The sequence below is a fragment of the Bombus pascuorum genome, chromosome 1 (assembly GCF_905332965.1).
Source record: "Bombus pascuorum chromosome 1, iyBomPasc1.1, whole genome shotgun sequence".
Lineage (NCBI taxonomy): Eukaryota > Metazoa > Arthropoda > Insecta > Hymenoptera > Apidae > Bombus > Bombus pascuorum.
The window spans coordinates 34,356,828-34,379,868 of record NC_083488.1 but is presented as its reverse complement, the minus strand read 5'-3'; the positions used below and the strand labels follow the sequence as shown (position 1 = coordinate 34,379,868).

General features: G+C 44.0%; 1 protein-coding gene across 4 annotated transcripts in view; it reads right to left on the bottom strand.

The window, feature by feature from the left end:
• The window catches only part of LOC132911715 (A disintegrin and metalloproteinase with thrombospondin motifs 10-like), a 90,322-nt gene that overhangs the window by 35,549 nt on the left and 31,732 nt on the right, over window positions 1–23,041 (bottom strand). For 2 of the 4 annotated variants that reach the window (XM_060968581.1, XM_060968606.1), the window contains exons 1-2: window positions 21,299–22,276; window positions 12,236–12,417 (exon numbers count right to left, since the gene is read on the bottom strand). In XM_060968581.1, the coding sequence (XP_060824564.1) occupies window positions 12,236–12,320 (85 nt within the window). In that variant the 5' untranslated portion in view covers window positions 12,321–12,417; window positions 21,299–22,276. Of the gene's footprint in view, window positions 1–12,235; window positions 12,418–21,298; window positions 22,277–23,041 lie in introns of those variants that run through there. The other 2 variants (XM_060968597.1, XM_060968589.1) reach the window with 2 other exon arrangements.

The window sequence follows — 23,041 nt, the reverse complement described above, 5'->3', positions numbered from 1 at the left end:
TATCTTCTCAGACGCGATAAGAAAAGTGAATCTTCGCGACTGCTTTCCAGATTCCATATTACCTAAATTCCGACTAGATTCCTTAATACGAACGTCAAACGTATCCGAACTAAGCTACCGTATCGATCGAAGGAACACCGATGAGCATTTCCGAGCAGATATCTGCGAGATCGGTGGACTCGAAAGGCGTAACGGTCATGGCCATCGTGCGAGCAAGAGACCGTCTCGAGGCACGAAAAATAAATTCAGGCCACGTCGCGGGACGCGTCATGGACCCGCGAGGATTCACGCAACGTTAGATTCCGGTTCCACGGGTCGACGATGATCCGAGTTCCAGAAGTCAAAGTTATTAGGCGTCGGGACAATATATTATCGTCGATGACCGGCGTTACGGTATAAAACCAGTTCCTTCTTTGGTATGACTCACCGCGACGAGGCTCGTGCCTGTCCTGTCCATCGGCGCGGTCCCGCAAAAATTCTCACCCATTAGCATATGCCTACTTATCGAATTCATTAAGGTTGCCACGATAGTCGTGAAAACGCGGCGCAGCTTCGATACTTTGCAGTTCGGCCTCTCTTTTTAATAAACGGCTTCCGTCGACCGGCAAGGATCATTCTCCGACGCTAATTGAACTTTTATAGTTATCTCATTAGCCACGATTTCTCGGCCAGACGGCTGCTCGTTCGAGCATGCCCGCAATTTTGCACGATGTACTTATTATCGAGAGGCGTGCGGCTTAACCGAGATTAAGGTGTTTTTCGATCGAATTTAAACACGGCCGTACGATCGACTCACGTATATCCACAGTTGGTTTGCTCGACTGGTTACAGGACGTTTCAAGAGTAACGTTCCGACGTTGACGTCCACGATGTTTCTCCGCGTCGAGTCGTTTCAAGCTTTCGCTCGACGTTCTTGCTCTCGATTCTTTCGAATAATTTCAAACATTTCTACGTTAAAAATATTGTTGTAAATTCATCGGCTCGGGTTCTACCGCGCGATACTTAAAAACGCGTTGCCGAATTACAAGTTTCGTAACTCTCACCTTTTCGTTGCTCGCGGTAACTCGCATACACAAGTTGATACAAAAGGAACAAAGAACAGCGATCGAACGAATGGAAGAAACTACGTTGGCGGCTTTCCAACAGTTTTCAACTCAATGATCGAGATTTAAACTTGGACGCTTAAAATTGTATACATTCATCGTAGAAGTACAAGTCGGTTTGTAAGTCGACGTAGACCGAATGTTAAGGAAGTTCGCCGACGAGTCTACCTGACTTTACTTCGACGAAACATTCGCTATAAACGTGGACGTTTTCTATTTTTGGCCTTTCTAAATCTAGCGAATCCAGGAAGAGTATGAAACCAGGTTTTCGCTCGTGTACCTTTGATAAATTGTGTTTAGCATACGACTACGAGCAACAAAGGCACGATATACGTATCGCGTAAAGTAACGCGTAATGTTCGAAAGAAAGCATTTTGCGCGAAAGGTTTCTACGTGGACTCGCACTTTTTAAACCATATTTTCAAAGTACCGTAACAATGTACGAAAGCAAAACAATAGATACGATCTACGGGTAAAAAATTACTCCAAGTAATTGGAAACACGGAATTCCCAGCGGTTCGGAGATTGGCAAACGTATCTTTGTCAGTTTCGGAGCGTAGAATCGGTAAATTTCGCGACACATTTCGGAATCAAGCTGTATATCGAATTCGGAGCACGACGCGGCGCGGTGGTTTGATTACTTTGGCCACGTATTGAAATTAGACTAGTCGGAGGTTTGCGATTCCGAACGAAGTTTACATTGTGATAGTTACGGAAACGTGTATCGTGGCTGCAGTTTCCGTTCTTCCTTGGGATCTATCTGTATGTGAAAGGGAGGCGCAGGGGGGTTGTGTTCGTTTTAGAATATTCCCGGTTATTTCAGAGTATATCGAAGTTAGAAGCCGTTAAAGCTCGTAATTTTATACGTCATTTACATTGCAATAACCGGTGATACACACGCTTCGATATGTGAAATTGCACAGCTCGGACGTAGCAAACCGAATTTCCCTCGGTCGATCCGACGCGTTACTGCGTTAACGTTAACGCAGTAACGCGCGTTCAATAGTCCAATAAATAACATGGACATACACTCGATCGCGTATCTACGATTCGATTAATGATTTTTCCATCGATTCGGCATTCTCACGAAGAAAACGTATTTTTCTAAATTTATTGCCAGAATCGATCGATTCGCAACGAAGAGCGAAATTAATGGAAATTTGAAAACACGTTTCAATAGGTTTTCTCTCGAAACGACGGTCGACTGGTTTACGATACCAAAATTTGACATCGTTTTCGACTTGCCGTGACTTTTGACTGCGAGCTGCTGAATTATTTACCGTGCAATGTTCTCCGATTTTCATAAATTCTCCGAACAACGTACTCTCGCGTGCTTCATATACCGAGCTTTGCAATCATTTATGGAATAGTAAATAACTATTCGTTGCGCCTCTTATTCAGGCCACGTTTATACTTCCACGGGGAACATAATTTACAGGAAATGATGTTGCACGCGGACTCCAAAGGTCATCGATTCGTAAACTTTATGCTACCGTCTGTCTGATTTATCTGCTTCCGGTAGGAAGCGACGTTGCAGAAATCGAAGAAAGCTCGTTTCTTCGGAATTTTCCTATTACCGCTGCAACGATTAAGTAGAACGGTCAAGTTTGCCAAGCACATGCCGAATCTGCCTTACCACAAGAACGTTGCCGAGTTAACCGAAGCTGCATAGACCGCATTAACAAGTTTGCTAAACTAGGTTTGTAAACTTAAGAACACCTCGATTTCCTTTCCAAGAGTAAATTCTGGGTCGTCTGATTGCAAAAGATACTCGAGAAGATATTTTGTTCTTTAAAATAACGAAACTCTTTGTTTCGATCTGTTCAATTACGAGAATTTGCTCGTACGCCAACGCAACAAACACGTTTACTACTGTGTAAGCTTTCGAAGGTTATACTTGGCATGATAAAAGACTTCTTTGAAGTCCGGTGTTTTGCATTCGCGTAAAGGAAACCGCGGCTGGTTTCTCCGGCGCAACAGATGGCTTGGCTTTCACGGTGAACTAAGCGATTTCGATTAAACGAATCGCGGCTCAAGGTTCCGTCGCGTCGCGCCGGGGTCGTTACAAATCAAGCTTGCGTTTCATCCGTGCAATCGAGGCTGCGATCACGCTGCACGTTCGTACGTACATACAGTTACATATCGCAATAAGAGAAACGAAAATCGTTAATTGTGTTTCCACGAGAAGGATCGACCAACGGATGAAACGGAGCGCGGCAGCGAACATTCGGTAGTCGACAGTAGTAAAAGGATTAATTTCAGCCGGCACTGTGCGGCGCAGCGCGCGCAGAACAAAACGTAGTCTGCCGAGCAATTTTATGGGTATTCATCGCAACATAGGCCGAAACAAGGCTAGGTCAACCACGAATAACGATTAATCATGCCGATACAACTTAATTATCGTGCGCGTGTATTTCAACGCGAGGTCAGGTTTTGCGCAAAGCTGCTTCTAGGCTTGTTCGCTCGTGCTGTTTTCGCTAATGCGATCAGAGTATAAGAGTCGGCGCATCGGAAACCGAGAATTCAATCGCATCCTTTGATACCTTTGATTTCTCGAACGCGTTCCGTTTTCTTTGAATTTACGCGTTCTTGCGAGAACTTGGAGAATTTCAAAAGTCAGCGAAAAGTCGAAGGATGAATTCTTGAAAAGCGGTGCTAAGAACGTTCAAAGTCTTAGACAATCCTCGAGTCTCGAGAGTTGCGCGATAATTATTTTCAGGCCGCGCCTTTAACGGGTCAGCGCTATCGAAACACTTAAAACGGTTGAATATTAAAATCCAGCTATGAATTTCAAAATATCTCGTCCGGCCGAGATAATAAAAAGAATTCATTGAAAGATCGAGGCATAATTTAAATAACACACCGGTCGTCACGCACGTTAATCAATCGAATATGATTTTCCCTCGAACGTCCAAGCAAACGATTCCGGAATGATTTTTTCCAGGCAAGTTTAAACCAATTACACGTAGGTGGCTATCAACCGAGCACGATCTCCGACTGTCTTGGCTCGTTCGTTTTTCATTAATTATCTTAGGCACATACGCAGATAGGATCGCGCCAATCCGAGTGGCTTTGACACGTGAAAAACTAGCGACTTTCGGCTTGATGGATTTATGGGAATGCGTGGAAATTCCGATGGTTTTGAAACTTGAGCGAAGAAAATTTATCTATATAAAAATATGTTTGCGTATCTTTGAACCAAGCATGTCGGATAAACGTTTGCCTCGCCTCCGGTATAAAATTCGGACTTTGACACAAAAGTGAAACGCGATATAAACAAGGTGGTCCGGATATGTTGCGAAATACGCGATATACCATAATTTTGTAAATACATCGGTGTGTAATTATGGATTTGTTACATTAAGATTATGAAATATAATTCGTTGAGTCCGCGAAGGTGTTAAAGGTGTCTCTATTCGGTATCTGGATCGAAATTTCCTCTTCCGAAATACGCGAACAAATACAGGAATATTTTATCTCTGATAATATCTTGCCTGTAAAAGCAAAACAACGCTTCCTTACCGCCTAAGTACCCTTTCCTACAGTGTTATCGTGAATCTTGGTTATCAGCGAGCGGTGATAAATTATGATGACCGGTTGACGAATTGTTATCGCGAGGGCGGCGCGCAAGTGGCGCGTTGTCTTTGCTACAAAATGCATCTATCTTTGGCCGGGCCAATAAATTGCAGATACAACCAGGTATTTACGCGGTCGTACTAACGTGCTCGTGCTGCATCGTGTCGACACACGACGCGCGCATCTTATCTCGCTAACCATTTTCACGGAACAAGAACTCTCGAGATATTCTTCACGAGCTTCGCTAACGTCCGCTTGGAACAGCACGAAGTCCACCCGTTAGCTAAACCTTGCGTATTTGCCATATTTTATCTAAATCCTGTTCGTTACGATATTATCGCGATAAGCAGATTTCTGTTTTCCCTTCACTCCGGACTACTCCAAATTTCCCCTTAATATCGCGAGAGGGTAATAAAAGAACCGAGAAGAGAGCAATAAGTTGACTTTTATGGTTGTACGACGTCGGTGCTGATCGTTCGTCCTTCTACGGAACGCTGCTTCTACAAAAGCTGTACGCTTGTGTAAAGTCCTCGTGCTTCCGAGACGAGACACGAACGAATTTAGAGTTAAGACTTTATATACCTATTCCTTTCGGTAAATCTAAAACCATGATACAAGGTAGAAATAAATTTTCACCGAATTGCGAATCCTCGTATTAAATCCGACACTCGAGGTAGCGTGAAACGAAAGATAGGAGGCAGAGTATAGTTCGCATTAATTTCGTGGCTGATCGCGTGAGTAGGGAAGTTGGACGTCCCGAAGGAGTGCGAGGTTCCGAGCTCGGGAGAAATTTCCCCGCATTCCGGTGCAGTCACTTATCGAACGTGTAAACTAGCTGCCACCGTGTGTCTTCTCCTGGAGACAGCGCAATAACGGATTTTGCGATTTCCCTCGGGTCGTCTGGTTACGATATCCGGCGTCGAACAGTCGATAAACTTGTCTCCTACCGGAACAAAGGGGGAGGCGACGTTAATTTTCTCATCGGAGATCAAAACGTCTCTCACGATGTACAACAGGTAAGCAAATGCGATCGCACCGTGCTCGCCTTTCTTTCGCCGCTTCTTTCTCCGTTTGACGAACGTCGTTGCAGATTACGCGGGGAACGCGCGACGACACGCGATAAACCGACACGGCAGATTTATGTCGGGTAAAAGTAGCGAATGCCTGGGAGGAAGTGGCCTCGCTGAAACGTTGTTGATCTTTTCGTGTAACGCGATTGTTTCATCTTGTTACGTGTTGAAACTGTTGAAAGCGTTCCGAGAAATACGCGATACACTCGGATACCGATAAATCTGAAATACAGCGGGAAAATAACTTTTTAAAACGACGTGTTTTACGTGCAGGCGGAATAAAAAAGGCGGAAGTAAAAGTGACTATCTCCCGAATGCAGTGGTACTATTGAATTATATTTCGGATATTTTCAACGCTCGCTCCGGTAAACTAGCGATTCCCTTTCAATTTAGATTATTTACGTGTACTTCGAAAACTTTGTTACCGTGATATAAATTTTATCCGAATGAAGTCGAAACGACGAGAAACGCGTGCGTGGCAGGAAGCTTCCGCGATTAAAGGCGGACCGACTCTGTCCAAAAATAGAAGGGATGGCGCTTCATCGGATGGTAACATACGCAAAAACGTGCGTTCGTGGGTGAGAGCCGTAGTATCTCTCGAAAAGGATCACTTCTCCTCCGCTCTTGAGACACGCTGGCGTGGGTTTTATTCGTTATAGCAGCTCGAGCGAGAGCGTCGGCCTACGCTTCGCGCCGTCTTCGTCCTGACTGCCCCCGCAGGTGCAAATCGCTCCTTCTTCCATTCGTGCCAATCAAATCGCGAGAAGAACGATGCTCTAGCGAGCCGATCTCGGATCGATCTCCCTCGATTATCGCTCGATTAATGCTATACGGAGCAACTAACGAATACTACCGTTTGTAGGAGTTTAGCGAACTGATAAGTGCATTTTTCCCGATGATCCTGTCGAGCAAGAACAACGATCTTTGGAAATTTTTACGTAGAAATGCGAGCACGCTGTTTAAAACGGTGTAATAAGAAATTATTTCGACCAGAGTTTTGCGTTATTTCTCCGATTTGTTGTCTCAGTCTGGATAGTTATTCCATTTAGTTCTACGCTTATTTCAACAAACGGGATGAATTACAAATCTTACTACGTATTTCGTTTAGAAAGCTCAACCGCTAACGAGACTTTAATAAGATCGCGGACACAATGACTATCCCCGTTATCGTGGTATAACCAAACATTCGCACGTGTTACGAGCAAACACAGAGCGCTAATATTTGCTCTAATATTCTCACAATCCCTGGATAACGTTTATGTTTCATATGGATACGGAAGTAGAAGTCTGACAGCTGTGATCCGAATATAACTCTAGCCCGGGTCTTTAATTGTTATTCTTGCGCGTTGAAACGTATTTCCGACTTCGTTGTTCCAACGAAAATCGATATTTTTAATTCCTGAATTTACGAAAGAGATTTATACGGCCGCGAGTCGTTTATTTCGATGCTTAATGTACCGCCGCTACATTTTCCAGAGATCATCTTTCGCCAGGAACGTTGTATCGAATAAAATAACAAAAAGGAGCGAAATTTGTCGGATGCGACGTAAGTTGGCAGAATCCGCCGGTCCGTCGTTCGAAGGATAGTTTGATCGGCCGACTGAATAGCCCCTGGTGGAGGCGCGTAGCGTGTATCGCATAAACGATCCTGATCGAGAATGGGAGAAGTTGGAGCGTGGCGATGCGACGGTTCGGTCGACGCGACGCGACGGTTCTGAATGAAAATAAAGATAATGCTTCGTCATCGGGTGCCTACGCTTACGAACAAGCGGCGTGGCATGACAGCCGCGTTTCAGCATTTTCGGATTTGCACGGTGCGAGGCGCGCGACCCACGCCAGTCTCGCCTTTTATTTCCTGCCGCTTTCGCATCGGGCCGAACCTCGGCCCTGGCGAAAAGACAAGGAGAGACAAAAAGCAAGCGTGTACCGTCTATTGACGGCGCGGCCCACGCCTGTCCGCCCCCGCTCTTGCATTCATCGAACATCGTGCGTGCAACAGTACAGGTGCGCCAACTGCCGCTACCGATGCCTCGGTTATTTTGCCTTCGCTTCCTCCACCGTCCCGTTCTTCGCCACTCGACCTTCTCGATGCTTCCTCGTCTTCAAAGCGCGTTTCCCTCCCCCTTCCCACCTTTTTCAATGCATCCGTCCTGAAAAAGCCGATATTTTGCAACGAGGCAGAATGGAAGCGGAGAATCTGCCAGTACGAAGTTGAAACGCTTTGGTTCTTTTCCGAGGGGACTTTTCGTCGTCGACTCTCTCTCTCTCTCTCTCTCTCTCTCTCTCTCTCTGCGTGTTCCTTCGTAATATTTTATTTGCTTCTTAAGCGATGAATTCAGAATTTCCGGTTTTACAATGATTTTTTAGCGGCTTTTTAACGGTTTTATAACTGGTGTATTCTTTTAATCAATCGTTAATATTTTTGCTCCTCCGAAAGGACAATTTTTTTAATTTCACAGGCTTTATTTGTTTATACGTTATTTTTCTGCGGAGATATTCTTGCAATTATACAAATTGCTTTTACACCGTATCTTTGAAACTACATTTTCGCGAAATTAAAACTTTTTACCGTATATTTTTTTATTCATTTTTTTATGCAGTTGGTTTCATCTTCCAAATGCGTTATCCATTAGAGGATACTCGCATTAATCATTTGGTTATCAGTTGATGCTCCAGACTTTGATGGACAAGCAGCTCGCGCCGTTGCGTGAGCTTTAATTGTTTTCGTGCATCGCAAAAGAACGTAAATATATCAACGCGTTCCAATTTGTAAATTTAGTTGAAAAATTGGATAAATTTTGTGGCAGAGTATAGAATTTTAGTCACTGCTCAATTACTCGAGCTTGCGAATCGACCGAGCATTTTCACCAGCGAATTTTGAAGTTTCACGAGCCACTTCGATTCGCGAAGCTTCGCATAGAAAATCTGAAATCTTTCTTCGCAAACCTCGAACCGCGCAGCTGTGTAATTCATGGACTTAAGATTTTATATCGGCTTAAGAACTTCATAGTTCTCGCGAATCCTAAAATCTTCCAACCTTCCGGACGGGTCCCGAAGAGTTTGAAAATTGAAGGTTTGTAATCCCTGGGACACGTTTGAAACTTGGAACGACTCGTTCGTCTCGAAGTAGGTGACGACAGCCTGATAAACTCGAGCGACCAGAATTCAAAGTACCAATTGCCCGGAAGATCCGTTAATCTTCCTGCTAACTTAAAAAATTGTCGAAAATTGGGAATACTTTTATCTCGTTCTAAATTCTCGATCGAGGAGGTAGGCGCATAATATTTGAACGCGATTGCGGTTCCAGCGGCATACCCATTGCTACGCGAGAAACACGCACGCTCGCTCACGCTGCTGTTCGAGCAGTTACATATTCAGCGTACGACCGACCGATTTTTCAACGGGTTCGAGCCATGAATGGACGGTCGGTCTTGTTGCTCCTACGAACGGGCCACGAGCCTGCTTTTTTTTTCATCGCTTTCATAGATGTTTGGCGCCATCTCAGGGACGTTGGTCTTTTTCTTCGACAAGATCGATCGAGATTCGATTTAGTACTAGTTTATCGGGTTTTGCGTGGTTTTCAGACGACCAAAGATATTCAAATAACCGTATCAAGTTGACAAGAGCGTGGACGTTGCCACAATCTCGTATCTCTTTGGCTTTTAAAACAACAAAATATAATAGCAAATAGCAAAAAGGTAGCAAGTGCGAACATACGTGTCGTTAAGCACAAAACGATCTGGAATAATCTTGATACTTGGAAACGTCGACGACTTCTTGCTGTACCATTGGAAACTGGATTACTGGAAAGAAACGCGTATCAAATATAACTTGCGCGCGAGCGGGCAGGTAATTACTAGGAAAGTTATCTCCGGCCGCCGATGATTTTAAACTCGAGTCTAACTTCTGTCAGGACTTTGAAACAATTCGAAGTTTGCAGGGTTGGCCGTAGTTCGAATTCCCAGCGTTAAGTTTCAAATTAGAGCGAAGCGGCGACGAGGTGCAAACCCCTGCTAATGCCTCGTCATTAGGATACTCTCGGCAGGAAGAGAGGTTGAGTGCCGCAGAGGGTTAATAATTCCGTAATAACTGAAGGGACGATCGACAGAGCGGTCAGATTACGCGTGTCAGCTAACCGGTCTTTCCACACCGAGCCACGCCACACGCTGCGTCGTGTAAACGCGTCTCCACCGTTCGCTATAATTTTCTTGGATCGGGATAATTGCTTCCTAATAACAGGACAATTTCAACACGCGGTTTCGCTTCGCGTCGCTAATTCTACCCGGTTCGCATTGTCTTCGTCGCCCACAAGGCGAATAAATATTTACAAGCGCGGCTTCAGTCATCTACATTGAAAAGGTGGCCGTCGTGTCGCGATTGTCTCGAACCTTCTTTTCCGACGCGGAAAAAATGGTGACCATGCGCGGGCGATCTCATCCACAACGGCAACGAATTCGTTCCGGGGTTGGATTTTTTAATTCTGCTCGAAAATATCCGCGTGGTTGTTGCGTTTCGAATTGCGTATACACACATACAACAATAGCGTAACAGTATGGCAATCGAAACTTTATCGTTTTCACGATTCCATGAGAGGCTAACTTGTTCGCATCGGATTTGTGGCGTATGATGGATCGAATTAGGCTCGGATTACGATCTAGGATTTTTCGAACGGTGTTTTAACGGTAGCGTAAAGTTTATAATTTACAGCACCGTTCGTAAATCAAAATGTCTATGAATAAATGCCTGTATCGTCCGATATCGTTTTGTTAAAGCTTTGAATTCAAGAAATCTTCAGATCAATTACCACCTTTGTATTCTTTTCCATTACCAAAAAGATGATACCCTGAAAGATTCCCTCTAGTTCTCGCAATCTTCCTAATCTCACGAGAACGCGATACCGTTTTGTTAAAGCTTTGAATTCAAGAAATCTTCAGATCAATTACCATCTTTGTATTTTTTTCCATTACCAAAAAGATGATACTCTGAAAGATTCCCTCTAATTTTCGCAATCTTCCGAATCTCACGAGAACGCGATACCGTTTTGTTAAAGCTTTGAATTCAAGAAATCTTCAGATCAATTACCATCTTTGTATTTTTTTCCATTACCAAAAAGATGATACTCTGAAAGATTCCCTCTAATTTTCGCAATCTTCCGAATCTCACGAGAACGCGATACCGTTTTGTTAAAGCTTTGAATTCAAGAAATCTTCAGATCAATTGCCATCTTTGTATTTTTTTCCATTACCAAAAAGATGATACTCTGAAAGATTCCCTCTAGTTCTCGCAATCTTTCGAATCTCACGAGAACGCGATCTTCTCCCGAAGAATCGACTATCCGTTATTCTGTAACTGTAAATCGGATAAAAATGATATCCGGCGGCGCGTCGGGGACGAGTGAAAAATGACAAAAGCATAAAGATAGGCGAGAGAGAGAGGGAAAGAAGAAACATAGCCGATTCTATAGCTTCTCGCCCGCTTTCTCGAGTTACTTTTGTTCGCGACTTGTCACGTTCAGCTCGGTCGTCGACGTGCACGAAATCTCGCCTTCGCTGGAGGTGGTTCTGTTAAGTTTACAAATAGCGTCGAGTTACGATCTAAAGACGAAAACGAAGACAGAGATTAAACGGACCTCGGAATACTTGGAGAAAGGTGGAAGTGTTGCGCGAACCATTGGAGCGATACGCTAATGATGCTAATTATCGCCTCATTTATGCTCGTTGTAGTAACATTTTTAGAGACACCACGTGTTCCTTAATCATGTCAATAAATATTTCGAATGCCACCGCTAGACTTACCGATCGATTGTAATTTCAGTACGCCTAGTTATCAGAAACACCGATATTATCGAGATATCGACACGATGCGAATTTCCGGCATAGCGAAGGACCAACCCACGTAATCGTTTATTCAAACTTTTGTCACAGCTAATTTCCTAAAAATCTACTAGCTTCTGTATTGCTACAACGCGACGCGAGTATAAAAAGCAATGTATAGCAGTGTTTAATTCTGTGGCTCTTACCTTTGACATTCAAAGATGAAATTCGATGAATTTTGACACAGTAATATCTTTACATCGGAAATATAACGAATCGATAGCATGATATATATGCTACGCAAAATCATAACTGTTTTGCAACTACGTATAAATTATTTAAAGTGCAAATTATTTATTCCAAATATGCGTATATATATAGGTATGGTGCATTTTAAATGTCATACGTAGACGTAATTAAAGCTATAAATCTAAGCGTTCGTTTAACTATTCCCGAGAGTGTACCAGTTAATATACCCAATATTATATATTTAAAATTCGACTAGCATAGGAAACGAATCATAGAATGTACGGGTACTGTATGCGAGTCTGTTTCGTTTAAAAGGATAGAAAAATTCTCGCACAGTCGATAAAAGGAATAATATCATGCATAATCCACTCGTCATCCTGTTTTATCGTCCCGATACACGATCGAGCGTGACTTTGAAACTCACCCCTGACATTCGGTCGATGGAGAAGGACCTCAGGCACGATATGCGCGATAACGATAAACGTCTGAAGCATCAGTGAGTAGAGCATGATTGCGATCAGACCGGCAGCGCACCTTCAAATAAGTACACGACGGCCAATACGTGGTCAAGCTTCCGCTCTTTATGTCGCGTCGTCGTTCTTCGACCTGCAATAAATATAAAGAGATCGTTTTACGAAATGTTTTCCGAGCCATTATGCCGTGTTTATCAAGCTACGATTAGCAGTGTGAAAAGAACCAAGGAATACTTTTAACGCGTGGCAAACCTTATTTGCGCGATCTTGTCCTCGAGTCGTAATTTGATAAACTTACCGGTTCCTTCGATTTCGAGGTTGATAGCTAGCGAGCCGAACCAACGACTGAGATTTTCGAGGGAATTGAGAGAATGTCGGACGATAAAACGTACAAGGGTTCGTGTTTAATCCTTGGAAGAGCGTTTTGCATAAAGATATTTGCGCAAGTGGTTCGGTATTGGAAGGACTGTAACCGGAAAACTCGGTCGATTTCTGAATAAACGTTCTGGCGAACTTTTTCTATTATTTCGTCGACGACGTGGCGGTGGTTCGTTTACGTTTTAGGAAACGTCTCGTGAAATAACAAGAAAGGTAATCTCGAGCTGCGACGCGAAAACATGCACGAATCGAGGAATTAAAGCTGAACTTTGCAGTCCCGGTGCACCTAAGGAAAAGCCTGCGGGATGCTTTTGCAGCAGCTTTGACCCAAGGTATGAACCTTGTTACGCGAGATTTTCATGGTCCGACAAGTAACGCTGGGTAATTATGGTAATCGGATTTCGACGAACCATGGCCAACCCCATGATTGCACTCTATCAGCTATACTGACCCTTTCTTACAGTCCCACGCTGAATAGTCGGCTTTGCCTTACATTCCGACTTACGTGTCTCTTCGGACGCAATTATCGTTGGAAGTTTTCCTTTGATTCAGTTGCACGGATAGCACGGATCGAACGACGATTGTTAGATGCTGACCGTAAGACGACTCGAGCTACGTTTATTTGTCGAATCGACGCAATAAGTAAAACCGGAAATGTAAAACAAACTACAGGAAGAACGATCCGAGATTGTTCTGTAAGTTGGTCAGTGAATGAACAGGGTGTGAAGAAATAAATGTTGTTAATTGCCATGCAAATACATCGGAAGCTCGTTCGCGTTGAAAGGTATTCCCGAGAGACTAATTTACTGATTTCGTAGACAGAGACAGAGGATTAATCAACCGACTTTGATTTCCCCAAACCCTTTCGGTATTCCACGGCATTTCTCAGCAAGCGGTGACTACGATCCTTCTGTTAGAGTTGCTAATTAGAACAAGAGTTGATCATATGCACGTACGAGAACTCGCTGGTGTTTCACGTCGCATACCGTACCAGCCTCTTTATTAAAGTCTATAATTTTGTCGCTTTGGATACGCGAGTCGAAGGAAAAATTTCAACCGATTGACAATTCGCGGGTTATTTGAATCACGCGGCCAATTACTTCCGTCCACCGAAATTTTTCCACGTAAAGGCTTAGATAAAAGTCGTAACAGTGTTTCTGTAACATTTATATGTAATATAAAACGGCATATTTTTTTTAGTTTAAACCTACGTGAATTTCATTTAAACGTACGCAATAATTTCTTGAATTTCGTTAAATCGTTACAACGCTTCGTTCGCTTTAATCGAAAGTGGAGTATAATTATTCACCTTATTAATCCGTACACGATTCACTGGTTTCTGGAAGCGACGATAATTCTCATAACGATAACATGTTTCTCTCGTTATGGGAGTCCTTAGCCAGATCGATCGACGACTTTATGCAGTTCTTCGTTCGATCGAAATTTGATCAATAAGCGGTATTGTTTCACCCCGATGGAAATTTTCCTCCGAAACTCATTAAACGCGAGGGTTTAAACAAGCGTTTTGTTCGCATCGACCGCGACCGTGGAATATTTATAAGAGAGGCGCGGGTTTAAAGCGTCTCTTGCCGTCCGAATTGAGTTGTCACGCGTATGATATGACGCACACATCGGAAATTAACGATGCGGCGTCGCTCGAACTCGATGAGAAATTGTCTCACATGTGCCAGTACAATGAGACTTCTATCTGATAGAGGACGATCTTTTTTCTATCTCTCGTGTTTTTCTACTTGTATCGTCTACCAGCAGTAGACGTCACTCTTATAGTCGCGTACGTTTCAAAATCTTTTTCGTTCGATATGAAATATTTTTTTTACTTTTGTCGCGAGAATTTCAAGTCCTTTCATCCAATTATCGATACATCGTCGGTTTCCCTTGTGGCAAAATCCTATCGATTCTTCACATCGTTCAACAATTGCCAAATAAACGCGTCCTATCAGCGTAATTTGCGAATACAAATGGAAATCTTCGGACGATTTGATCGACTCTCGAAGTTTGTTACGTCCTATTGTCGCTATTAAAAGTATACCTTGGGATCCACTGATCTATAAGATCTATTTTTCAATGCGCGATCAAATTATTTTTGAACGAATTACATAAGGAAAATGTAAGCGATCTTTGATGAGTCAAGAAGAAGCATGCGAACAGTTAACGCGAATCACAGCGACGATAACAACGATGACGATGGCGACAACGCAAGGAAACGGTTCACAAAGTGAGAGGTACCGGAAATGCATTCGAGTAAATGTTAAAGCGCGTGGGTAAGCGCGTGTGAAAATGCGTACGCTCGGGCAAGAGGTGCGAGAGAAAAAGCGAGAAGGAAGGATAGAGAAAGGGAATAAGCGGAATAACCAACGCACTCGTTCGAACGGGATTTACTCCTACGAATATATATCGACGTTCGCCTCCGACTAATTCACCAATGTTAATGATAGTTAATTGACAGTCTGTTGAGAGCTGGAGTGTTCGAGTTATTCCGGACGGAAAGAGTGCAACTATCACGATCGTTGTGCAAGCCGATCGTACATGCTGCAAATTGTTTATGCTCGCATTATGCGCGCCATTGTTTCTGTATACGGTGTTGAAAGTGTACGTGACAAAAAATTGACAGCGTACGGACAAGTAAAGAACGGCGATCCTATACCGTTGTTATAGTAGGACGCGTGGCATATTTTTCACCTATGATCGTAATACGTCGTTTTTAATTTAGAAGAAAACTATGGAAAAATTCTCTCTTTCTTCTTTTTACGAGTTTCTTTGAAAATGTATTTTTCAGCTGATTTGCATTCGCGCAGATGAGACGTTTCGCGTCATTTCTGCGGGCATAATAAGGATGCCCCGGGAACGTGAATGCAGAAGTTTAATTAATATCGATGAAACGTAAGAAGAGGATGCACGAGTCACAGGGACGTAATGCTCCGGGCAATGATAATGAAGCCACTCCGTGTCAGACTACAATTGCGGTGCCGTACTTTACAATCCCCCTTTCAACGAAGCCTGATCAACTTATCCGTCCTTCTCTTCTTTTTACTTGAATTCCTCTCGTAAAAGCTCGTTTCTCATTCCCGCATTTTTATCCTTTAGATTCGCCCTTCTCGACTTTGCTCGTCTCGTCGCCGATGTCGTCGTTGGCGGCGTAGCAGCTAGCAGCCGCACCGAAAAGAATCCTACCTCGCCTTCTCTTTGCTAAAATTCTCAAATTAATTTACGCCCGACAAATTTATGTGGCGTCAGAGTAATACGATATCCGACAGTTTCAACGTAACTTATGTCAGAGATACGAAACGACAACGAAATTCTTCTCCGATTCGGCGACGCGTATTCGTATGTCGCCAACCGAACAAACGAGATGCCTCGACGATAGACGTCACGATATACGTAAGATTATTAAAATTCTCGAAGAAAAACGCGGATGGAAACTATTGACGGAAATGAAACGAAATGGAAATCCGGAAAGTAGGGAAACTACTGTACGACGCATGCGTCGATTAATACAACTGCGATGTACACCTTTTTTCCAAATTTCAACGAGCATTGCGTTGAAACGTAAGCTTCGAAGAAAGAACGAATAGACGAAACGTGAGTCGACTTTAAGCGTGCGTCTGTCTATCGCGAGGATCAGTGGCGACCAGGTTGTCGACTAAATATTCATGCGTGATTTATAGGAGGTATACGAGTACAAAGCGCATGCATCGGTCGAGGCGCCGCTACCATGCCAGGATTCATTGTTTTCCGAGTGATGGATCGGTGTAGAACAGAAAGGTTATTTACGTTTTCAAATTAATCACGACTGTTCGATGGTGTGCCGTAACGCCCCCTTCCTTCGGGACGCGCCTTTCCAAGAGCTTCCTCAAAGACTGTCAGAGACTCGAACGAATTTGTATAAAAAGTTACGGACATCGATCGCGACGATGCAAAATCGACAAGCTTTAACATTTTTTTGCCATAACGTCTGTGATGCAGTACAGAAGTATCTCGAATAGGAATTTCATTTCGACGAATTTATGTCGACGCGTAGCGCGATTGGTCACCGATTAAGATATGACACGCGCATTTCACACGCGTAATATATGCGGTGTTTATTGTGCGCACGTAAACAATTATTTCAACCTGTTGACACGTTAACGCGAATCAAACGAATCGCTGTATGAACGAAATCTGGGATCCGTTTGAGTATTACAACGAAATAAAGCTCGAGTTCCACTCCTTTTTCGTGTCGTATGAACGAGATATCGTGCGAGCTCCGAGATTATAATTTGAATGATATCGGACCCTTTGATTTACCCATTTAACCGAAGAAATGAGAATTCCGTAAAGACAGAAATGTCGGCGTCGATGTTTAACAACGCTTTCTTACAGAAAGATCGCTTCGGTTATCTAGAATTTTGCCGCATTAAAGAAAATAAATGCCCCCAATTAGTAGAAGAAAATACGTTGGAAATTAAGTTGTTACGAATCTCTTGGAAGGAAGTTAATTTAAAGGGCGATCGATAAAAATGTTATACGAAGGTACTTTACACTTTGCCACGAAAACTCCATAGATTAGAGTCTAGTTTGTTTGTTCCTTTGCCCCATTAACCACTGCGCACCTTGTTACCAGATTCATAGATTACACCGAACGAGTAGGTTACTTTAAAGGTAAAAACGCTTACGTTCCTGGCACATGTTCATACACGCGAAAGAACTAATTATTTCAGCCGGTAGTTTCTCATTGCGCATCGAGCGCACGTACACGAACCGGCCAACGTTTTATTTGTCGAGTAGAGTGGAAAATTGTCGGTACGATCGGCCACAGAGGGTAGGAATTACGTTACATGTTAACGATAATTTAAGAACAAGTGGAAACCCGGTGGTATTATAGGATGCCCGTAGCCCGTTCGTGTAGGTACGGTTCACCTTAACGATTTAATAATTGCGCGGTTCCCTTCGTTCTCCAAACAACACGATCATTAACTGCGATATATAATAATTCGTTGCCCCTGGATTCGATATGCAACCTTCTTGACGAGGACCTCCGCTGTCTGCTTTTACGTTATTATTACCGCGTAACAACGTAACAACGCGAGGAAAGCGTCTGCTTCGCAACGATTAGTCCGACAGGTATGCGATAATCACGGGTTTTACTCGAAACGAGACATTAACCTATTTCGTAAAAAGGTTGCCTCGCGGGGCTTTCGCAAAAAATTCTGCCACGTCGCGCCATTAATTGCCGGAAAAGTTGGCGGAAACGCCACCGAGAAAACTCTAAGACGCCTCGCTAGCGCGCCGTCTTTGGAGCGCGAATAGCCACAAGAAACTTTCCGCGGAAGCTTCTGTACTCCAATTAATGGCAAAGATTCGCGTTAAAGAGCGGCGGTGCGGTGCGGTACGGCGCGGTATAGCGTTGCGACGCGTTCAACGTATCCGAGTTAAGGCGGCATTTCCTATATGCGCGCGTCTGCGCCAGAAGCAGTCTTAAATACTCTTAATTGTCTTAAATCCGAATCACACGAAACCATTGCGAAGACAAAAGCATGTTTCTCCATTGTAACGATACAAAGGCGTGCAAAACGCGGACGAGTTGGACGTTCATAGGATGTTCCTCGAAACGTCAGTCCGCGATCGCTGTAATTTTCTTCCGATCGTTATCTCACGTTCCGAACTCGGTTTATACCGACTTGTTAAAAGAGCCAAGTAAAAGAAAATCGTCCCCGCGTCATAGGTGGATCCGTTTACCGAGATTGCGCTTTCCGTTCCCAGTGAAATTGTTCTCCTCTCCTATATAAAAAACAAAAAAAAAAAAAAAGAATGACGTATCATGGCGATTCACTTGCCAGCGATATTATTAAACGAGACTAATTTGGTGCGTATCAACACGTTGATAAACGTATGAGATCCGCGAACGATTTAAATCCGTTCAAAAAAAGTGGAAAGGATCGAGGATCGTCGTTTGGAAGAAATTTTAATTAGTCTTTCCTAGATATCTCGCGTTTCGATTATCGATTCTAGTAAGTAACGCGAGTCACGTAAACGTGCGTCGATAAACTTCGTGGTAGTCGCGATGCGACACGGCGCGGCGCGCGAAACAGCGTCGTCGAATAAGTTTACGAGTTAAAATCGGCGTGAGTCGTCGTTTATGGACAAAGATCTAGTGTCCTCTATGAACGTTTTGCGTTCGACGTACGTACTGGTATGTATAATATAAACTGAAATAAATCGAGTTGATCATCGTTCGGGGAATGGCTATGTCGAGAATTTCTTCGTTGGATAATTTACGAGAATCGTACGCGATTGTTATTGCGCCGATATATTGGTAATCGAACGAATCTTTACGCGGTTTTCGCGAAAATTTGAGAAAGTTTCAAGAAACCGTTCGAATGCCTCCGTCTCGCTTCGTCTATGGTTCTTTTTGGAGTATTTTGTCTTTATCAATTAGCCTCGTTAAAAAATTTGAAATACGAAGTAGCATACATTTTGGAGAATTTTATACTTAGCCAAGTCTGTCAAACTTTAATGGTAATTTACTATTTTCCAGTGCAAACGTTCTTCTTGACTTCCCAATTAATTTCTTGCTTTGCGGTTTGTTCTAAACATCGATAATATTCGACACTAGACGGACAGCGAGCACCGTTAACGTACGAAATCGCGACTGTACCTACTACCTAACTGACCTAAGAGGAACAGACATGGCTAAGATCGATACTAGTAACTTCCATGGTCGTGAAGTTTCGAATGCGTGGAAATTTCGTTTAATTATCGTGCACGAGTATTCATGAAAATTGGTAAACATTCGTTAACATTTGTGTCAACTCATCGTCAGCGTGGAGCGACGTTCGCTCGAATATCGCTTCGAAAAAGACACGACCGTACGTACACGCATACATACGTGTAGATACGTAGGTACTCGGTGATTTCATTTTCTCTTATTTACGGATGTATCATCAACGTTAACATCTTCACTTTACTGCGTCGTGGGCCTTTAATAATGAAATTAAAAGGTTGTTCGGAGATTGGTGGAGAAAAATGAAACGTAGATAGTAATTACAATGTTCATCCATAAAGTTAATCGGTTATACTTTTACAGGCTGTATGGCATGCTCGTTAACGGCTTATTTAACCAGAGCACTTTCTTTTTCGTTATTCTTGTGTAACGAGGTAATCCCGGCGAGCGATTACCAAATAAGCAAACAACAAATATAGCGGCAGCCGACGGCAGTTGCTTTTCAGCTTGAAATTAATCCTGTGCCGCGGCAAGTGGCCAACCGTGTACAAAGGATATCCATAACTCTGTCGATAATTTTCAGATTCCTGATTAATTGCGTGCCCCCACAGTGCAACAACGTTGAATCGACGACACGGTTTACTTTGTTGACACTTTTGCACGCGATAAATCACGCGAGTCACGAGGAGTTGCGAGAACCAGTTGCTACCAAACCTCACCGCTCGATTTTCTTGAAAAATCTCCACAGTTTCGCACCTTTCACGCCCTGTCGTTTGCGTATCCACGAGATTTCCACGGTAACTCTGTCAATTTTTCAACAATCAAAGTCAAACTGTAAAGTTAATCAATTCCTTTTAAAGAAGTTTATTCGGAGGTTAGATTTGAAAAGTAACCAGAGAGAAAATTCGTCTATCGAAGTCATTTTGCCGTCGGCAATTCGAGTGTTCGAAACTGTTAATCGAATTCATAACGTCGTAGTTGGAACTTGGTCAAACGAAAAGACCTCATTCGTTCGCAACGGTTCAACGTTACCACTTGCTACGGTAATTCCAGTTTCATTGTACGCACCGCTTAATATAACGCGATAACAGATTTTGTCTGCCCTTCTCTTCAATATTTTATCCAATTATCGTATAATTTTGCTTTTTGCAAAACGTGACCGTGGACATGATTTATTTAAACGCGATTCTCTGGCTACGCGATGCGCGTCGGTCGATCCGCGTTAAAAGATTTTAATTTCCGCCGGTATATTTTCTGCGAAGCAGCTTAATGAACGCATCGACGTCAGGTTTCGATGAATTAACTTTGTCCAGTGTAATTTTTTAATATTATCGAGCAACGGGATCGAAAAATAAACCGCATCGATGAAATTAATCTTTGCGAAAGAAATTTAACGATGCGTTGAAAGTATTTGACGTGTCATTACCGAGCGACGAACGTTACATCGATAAATTTAATCTTTTGGTTCGCAATCACGATTTGACGGGTTCTACAAACTTTTACGTTTGAATGCTTTTTAATGTCAAAACGTCACACGTACTTAGATTTAAATAGCATATGAATTACAAACGATCATACGTTAAGAGTAATAATTCGTAAGAACATCGTCCTACTACTCGTCTCCTTTTCGCGCACGCGAGATATTCTTGCAATTTAATAATTACGAAAAATACACGAGTAAAAAAAAGAATCTTCCACATTTCGCTTTCGACTTTGATCGAGCGGACAACTGCAACGTGTTACTTGAGAAACGGACCGGCAAAAATCGAAATTTTCACCTTACGATTCAAAAATAGACGAGCGATCGATTATAGAAAAAATAGATATTGCCTCTGCTTCGAGCGTTTCTGAAACGTTACGATCCCACTGAGAAATCGGGAAACTATGGGAAAGTTTGCATGGCTGTGGTACATACCCGTGGCGAATCGTATCGTCCCGATGGACACGTGGTAACGATGGCGCGGTACACTATTCCGAAACACCTGCGCGCACGTTCTTCACACGAAGCGATTGCGACGAGGATGCGACACACCGGATACCTCTCGGCACTGGGAGCAGGCCGTACCTCCCCCGCGGTCACCTCCTTTTGAACGTTCGTGTGTGGCGGTGGTGGTGGCGGCGGTGGCGGCGGCGGCGACGGCGGCGACGGCGGCGGTTCATCAGCTCACCGGTTCATCACCCAACAGTTCACTTTTCGCCGGAAGTGGCTATGTGGATCACGAAAACACGCGCCTCGAAAGGCGCTTGTGTAGGAGGGCCCGATACGCTCGAGTGGGGGCAGCGTGAGGGACCGCTGTCAGCTAGACGGCAGCAGGAAGGGGTGGGGGGAGAAATCGACAGAGAAACACAGAAGCGGAGGAAAAGAATCGCGAACGAGAGAAACTGGCGCGACGCGAGGGAAAAAGGGTACGAAGGTGGTGGAAACGGTGGGTGTGACGATCAACAGGAGGGTGGAAAACGGAGAAGGAAATCGGAGGGAGGGGTAAAGAAGGTGGATAATAGTCGCAAGGGGAAGAGATATTACAGTGACAGACGGGTAGAGGCGATAGAAGGAAGTGGAGAGACAGGTAAGGAGACGGAAACGGAGCGAATAGGAACGAGAGAGAGAGAGAGAGAGAGAGAGAGCGACAGAGTGAGAGAGAGAGAGGAGGGGCGGGGAACGGACAGAAATGACGGAACACGGATGTCGGGTCCAACGGAGAAGTCGTGGGCACGATTGCCGTCACAACACTAGCGATCTGGTGGTACACTCTTCCGATGCTACGTATACATGGTCCTCTCCGCTCCGTATCCCTGTTCGCCGTTTCTCCGTCTCGTTTTCTCTCCTCAGTCAGCTGGCCCTGTGCTCGCTCGCTTCCTCCCGCCCGCCCCCAGCCACCTATGTACATATATATACATATATACACATATATATATGTGTATATAAATATATATATGTATGTATGTACGTATGTACCAGACTCTCTCGGCTCGGCTTCTATCTACTTATATACGTACGATACACGGATTACGTCCGCCGACTACTACGCGGCTCGATCTCGCCTCTCTTTTCGTCTCCTCCTTGGCTCAGTTACGTTTAACAGAGAGAACTCGGAGGTTCCCTCCTACCTTGGACGGCCGCAAAAGCACGGACCGAGAACCGAGACAGGGCAATCTACTAGGTAAGACTAGTTCCTCCACCCAGCCGTGGACCCGTTTTCCGTCGACTACTCTCCCTCCCCTTTGCTATTTCTCTCTTTTTCTCGCTCATTCTTTTTCTCTTCCTCTGCCCCTCCCGCTCTCCTGCCCACCCCCCCGCTTCCACCATTTCCCTCGCCACCTCTTCCTATCCGTTGCTCTTTTTATCGTCTCCGTCTCTTGTCCGTTTCTTTCTCCCTCTTCGTCTCCTCGCTCTACCTCGTACGTACCCTCTCCCATGACGTTGACTCTCCTTCTTTCGCGTATTTCGTCTTTCGTCTCGTGCCTCCTCGATCTCCTTGCGCCGGAGGAATCTGTCTCCCTTTACTTCTCGCCGCGCTCCTGCGACGCGACTTTATTTACTCGAACCTTTGCTTCTTTCCAAGCTTTTGCCCTTTTGCTACGGCGCCACACCGATCCCGTCCTGTCCCATCCTTGTCATCCGTTCTTTCGCAACATCGTGTTTCCTAATTTATGTATT